At 34.8% G+C, this 5,725-nt stretch overlaps 1 protein-coding gene across 1 annotated transcript; it reads left to right on the top strand.

Moving 5' to 3' along the window:
- Positions 1-2,943: 2,943 nt before the first annotated feature.
- LOC133302197 (uncharacterized) lies at positions 2,944-5,650 on the top strand (the record flags this gene model as incomplete). The annotated part of the gene is made up of 4 exons (XM_061501942.1): positions 2,944-3,778; positions 4,008-4,051; positions 4,166-4,328; positions 5,313-5,650. Coding segments are annotated over exons 1-4 (1,380 nt in total), but the record flags the coding sequence as incomplete, so codon positions are not given.
- Positions 5,651-5,725: the final 75 nt, after the last annotated feature.

Here is a 5,725-nt window from a genome sequence, read left to right as displayed (position 1 = left end):
CAATAATTATAATAACGATCAACATTCATTAGCTGACATAATGCCCATACTATGCAAATGACCAGTAAACACCTAGGGCGGTAATCCCTTCGTCAAGGGATCAGCTATCATAAGATTGGTGCTAACATGCTCTACAGACACTCTTTGTTTCGGAACCTCTTCTTTAACGGCAAAGTGTTTCAATTCCATATGCTTAGCACCCTTTGAATACTTGTCATTTTTATAAAAGAATACTGCTGCGAAATTATCACAATATATTTTCGATGGCTTTTCAATACTGTCAACCAATCCAAGCCCTGAAATAAAATTTCTAGCCACTTAGCCTGAACCATGGCCTCAAAGCATGCCACGAATCCAGCTTCCATGGTGGATGCAGCAATTACTGATTGCTTCGCACTTTTCCATGATATAGCTCCTCCATCTAAAAGGTACAAGTAACCATAAGAGGATTTTCTTGTATCTACACATCCTGCAAAATTTGAATTCGTGTATCCAATCACTTCAAGGTTGTTAGACCTCCTATAAATAAGCATGTGACCTTTAGTTCCTTGCAAATATCTCAGAACTTTCTTTGCAGCTTTCCAATGATCCATACCAGGATTAATCTGGTATCTCCCCAACATTCCAACTGCAAAACTAATATCTGGTCTCGTACAAGTCTGCGCATACATTAAGCTCCCAACTAGTGATGCATATGGAATTGCTTCCATTTCTTTTCGTTCCATTTCAATTTTTGGACATTGCATGAGACTGAACTTATCTCCCTTCTGAATTGGAACTGGAGATGATGAGCAGTTTTCCATTCTGAATCTCTCTAAAATTTTATTAATATATGCTTTCTCAGAAAAGCCCAACAATCCTTGTTATCTATCAAGAAATATTTCTATCCCAATCACATAAGCTGCCTCACCCATATCTTTCATTTCAAAGTTACTAGAGACAAACTTCTTAGTCTCATTCAAAAGACTAAGATCATTAGTTGCAAGCATTATATCATCAACATACAGAATCAGTAATATAAACTTACTCCCACTAACCTTCAGATATATACACAAATCAACGGTGTTTTCTGTGGAACCAATGCACTCTATGAAAAGAATATAAAGGTTCAACGATTTCGATGATAACAAACATGGAAAGAAAGCTTCAAGGTGCAACCATCAAAAAGAAGTCTAAACAAGATCAAGACTCAAGTTTCAAGAGAAGTCTCTAAGTCCAAACTCAGAGTAATATACTGTAGGACTTAGGATTATTTGTAAATTGATTCTTTACAAGAACGAAGCTCAAAGTATTTTTTCAAATACATGCATTAAATCATCGTTTGATAGTCAAATACATTCTTAACATGAAAACATACTTTTCAATGTTCATAAAATGTTTAAACAATATTTGAAAATGATGTGAATCAAGAGAAAATCTTTTTAGGGCGAAAACCAACATTTCAACAGGTTGGTAATCGATTACCCAACAATGGTAATCGATTACCCTTAATGGTAATCGATTACCCACTTAATGGTAATCGATTACCTACTGTACGGAGACAAAAATAACGGCTATAAAACGGCTAGTTTGCAAAAATGAGTAGGAAAAAGGCCATGGGGGCCCTCTATAAATAGAGACTACTGTTCCCATTGATGGGACACACTTCTTGATCATTATTACTTATTAATTCTCATCCTATTCGCATTATTCTTGTCTTCTTGATCATAAATTCATTTTGAGCTTTATTCTTGTAAGAGTGTCATATTTCCTTGTCCTTCAACTTGTGTTATTTGTACTTTGAGAGTACTTAACCATTGTTAAACACCTTCCTTGATTACTTGAGTAGCTAGGGGAGTGAACCCTACACACTTGAAAGGTCACCAAATTCCTAAGAAAATTTGGAGTGAAAAAGTGTAAGGCATCAAGAGCCCGAAGTCTTGAAAAGTTGTAGTGGTTTGTCAAGCACCCTCAAGCTTGATAGTTAGTGAAAAGAATTGATCGAGCGGCTTCAGTCTGGATGTAGGTCACGGTGGTGGTGACTGAACCAGGATACATCTAGTTTGCCATCTCTCTAACCTTAATCTCTTTATTTAAGTATTAAAATTGTATCTTAGATTGTCTTTATATATTCGCTTGCTTACTTTGTTGATCACTACACTTGCTTTTACAATTAGACATTTTCTTATTAAATCACTTTATTGAAGAAATAGTCTTTAAAACATCAAAGGAGGTACTTTGCGAAAAGATTTTGTAAAACTCAATTCACCCCCTCTTGAGTATTGAAGTCACTTGTCCAACAAGTGTTATCAGAGCTTGAACTCTTGTGTAAAGAGCTTAACCGCTTCAAGAGAAGGGATGGCTTCTTTGAACCATGATATGCCCTTTGAGGGATCTTCTAGTACTAGACCTCCATTTTTCAATGGCGTCGATTATTCCTATTGGAAGAGTCGAATGAAAATTTTTCTTCAATCTAATGATTTAAGAGTATGGAGTGTAGTTGAAAAAGGGTATACACCACCTACTATAAAAAATGAGAAAGATGAAGATATTCCTAAAGATATAGATAATTACACCGAAGATGAAATTAAGATAGGAAATTGGAATGCTAGAGCTCAAAACTTGATTACAAATGCCTTAGGTTATGATGAATACTTTCGTGTTTCAAATTGTAAGAATGCTAAGGAAATGTGGGATATTTTTCAAATAACCCATGAAGGAACTAGTGATGTTAAATTTACAAAATTAAATGCACTCACTAGAGAATTTGAAATGTTTGAAATTCATGAAAATGAAATTATTCAAAGTATGCAAAAAAGATTCACACACCTTGTCACTCATCTAAATGCTTTGGATAAATCTTTTACTAACCTTGAGTTAATTGCTAAGGTGATGAAAAGTGTGCATAATAGGGAATGGCAACCCAAGTTGACGGCTATTACGGAATCAAAAGATTTGAAAACCATGGATCTTGCAACCTTGTTCGGCAAGCTCCAAGAGTATGAAATGGAGCTAATTAGAATAACCTTGAAGGAACAAGCCATCAAGAAAAGTAAGGGAATTGCCTTGAAGGCCTTGGCACCAAGCAAAGAGAAGGATGAGGAAAAAGAAGATGGAGATTCCGAAAATGGTCTTGACGAAGATGAGATGAGTCTCTTCGTAAAGAAGTATGGAAAATTCTTTAAGAAGAATTTTTCAAAGAAATCTGCATTTCCTCCTAGAAGAAGATCTAAAGATGAAGGATCCTCACAGCTCACCATCACTTGCTATGAATGTGGAAAAACCAGTCACTACAAATCGGATTGTCCAAATATTCAAAAGAAAGACAAATATGAAAAGAAGCAAGGCAAGGATAGAAAGAACTTCAAGAAGGCTTATCTTGCTTGGGATGACGAATCTAGTTCTTCCGATGATGACTCCAAGGAAGAAGCAAACCTATGCTTCATGCAAGATGGGAGACCACCGGAGAAATCAAGCAAAGGAACTCAACATATATGTCTCATGGCAAATGAGGACAAAAATGAATCTGAAACTGAGGTAAACTCGTCTTGCTCTACTCTTTCCCCTTCATATGATGAGTTGTCTGACATGTTTGAAGAAATGCATAATGAAACACTAAAACATATTAAAACTCTTAGAGCATCAAGGAAAACTATTAGTTCTTTGGAAAAACTAATTGCATCTTTAGAAAAGGAAGTGAAAGATTTGAAAGATGAAAATGAAACTTTCAAATTACTTGATGCTAGCACTAGTTGTATCAAATGCCTATCTTCGAATGATAATGCATCTTCATCATCATGTACTTCATGTAAAAATCTAAACAATGAAATTGATGATTTAAATGAAATTCTAAGAAAATTCACATGTGGAAGAGATAACTTAAATGTGTTGCTTGGTAAACAAAGATGCATGTTTAACAAATCCGGTTTAGGCTTTGACACTAGCACACAAGAAAAATCATATAAAAACTTTTTCATTTCTCCATCCTACATGACAAGTAGTCCATTCATTAAATGTTTTCATTGTAGTGGAAAAGGTCATAGTGCATCTACATGTAAAATTAGAAAGAATGGTATTATTGGGCAAAAGAAAGTGTGGGTTCCTAAGGGAACTAAGCCCAAGACTAACACACAAGGACCCAACAAGGTTTGGGTACCAAAGTTTAAATCTTGACTTTATGATGTAGGTTTGCTTAAAGGCTAAAAGCTCCAAATGGTACTTGGATAGTGGTTGCTCAAGTCACATGACGGGAGATGTAACTAAATTCCAATCATTCACAAAGAAAGAGCACGTACATGTTTCCTATGGAGATAACAACAAAGGAAAGATTCTCGGTATTGGAAATGTTGGTAATTCTTCCTCCGTTTCTATAGAAAATGTTTTGCTTGTTGAAGGCCTTAGACATAACTTGCTTAGCATTAGTCAATTATGTGATAAAAATTATAAAATTATTTTTGACTCAACCTCTTGTAAAATTGAAAGTCTAATTGATGGACAAGTTAAGTTTCTTGGTCATAGAGTGGATAACATTTATATGATAGACTTAGATGGTATGCCTTCAAATGACGATAAATGTTTGATTAGTAAGGAAGATGACTCTTGGTTATGGCATAGAAGAATAACACACATTGGCATGGGTCAATTGAGCAAATTGATATCCTTAGACTTAGTGATTGGATTACCAAAGCTCAAATTTGAAAAAGATAAAGTTTGTGACGCTTGTCAATTGGGAAAACAAGTAAAGGCTTCTTTTAAATCAAAAAATATTGTTTCTACCACAAAGTCTTTACAACTTTTACATATGGATCTTTTTGGACCAACTAGAACCATGAGCTTTGGTGGCAATTACTATGCCTTGGTCATTGTGGATGATTATTCTCGCTATACTTGGACTTTATTTCTTACATATAAAAGCGATGCTTTTAAATCATTCAAGAGACTAGCCAAGCTTATTCAAAATGAACAATCTTCAAATATTGTTTCAATTAGAACCGATCACGGTGGAGAATTTGAAAATCAAGAATTTGAATTGTTTTGTGAAGAAAACGGTATTGAACATAATTTTCCCGCTCCTAGGACTCCACAATAAAATGGAGTTGTAGAAAGGAAAAATCGTGTATTGGAAGAACTTGCTAGAACCATGTTAAATGAAAATGATCTTCCAAAATATTTTTGGGCGGAAGTCGTTGGCACCGCGTGTTATGTTATGAACCGTGCTTAAATTAGACATATTTTGAAGAAAACTCCCTATGAACTTTACAAAGGAAGAAAACCCAATATTTCATATTTTCATGTCTTTGGTTGCAAATGTTTTGTTTTAAATAATGGAAAAGAAAACCTTGGCAAATTTGACTCTAAAGCCGATGAAGGCATATTTCTAGGATATTCACTTACAAGTAGAGCTTATAGAATCTATAATAAAAGAACAATGGTCATTGAAGAGTCTATTCATGTTGTATTTAATGAGACTAACAACGCCTTGCCTAGAAAGGAACTTTGTGATGATGATGTTATAGAAAGCATGAAAAACATAAACTTGAATGACAAAGAGGAAGATGAAAGGCAAAAAGAAAAGGAAGCAAACAACGAAGAAACACCAAGTCAACAAACCAATGATGGAAACAATCTACCACAAGATTGGAGAATAGCTAGAGGACACCCCATTGATGCGGTAATTGGTGATATATCCAAAGGGGTAACTACTAGAAACTCAATTAGAAATATTTGTAATCACTTAGCATTTGTT

The sequence above is a fragment of the Gastrolobium bilobum genome, unplaced genomic scaffold, assembly GCF_033153095.1.
Source record: "Gastrolobium bilobum isolate Gb01-03AN ecotype WA unplaced genomic scaffold, APGP_CSIRO_Gbil_v1 utg36934, whole genome shotgun sequence".
NCBI classification, from domain to species: Eukaryota; Viridiplantae; Streptophyta; class Magnoliopsida; order Fabales; family Fabaceae; genus Gastrolobium; species Gastrolobium bilobum.
This window is presented reverse-complemented; position numbering and strand designations above follow the sequence as displayed.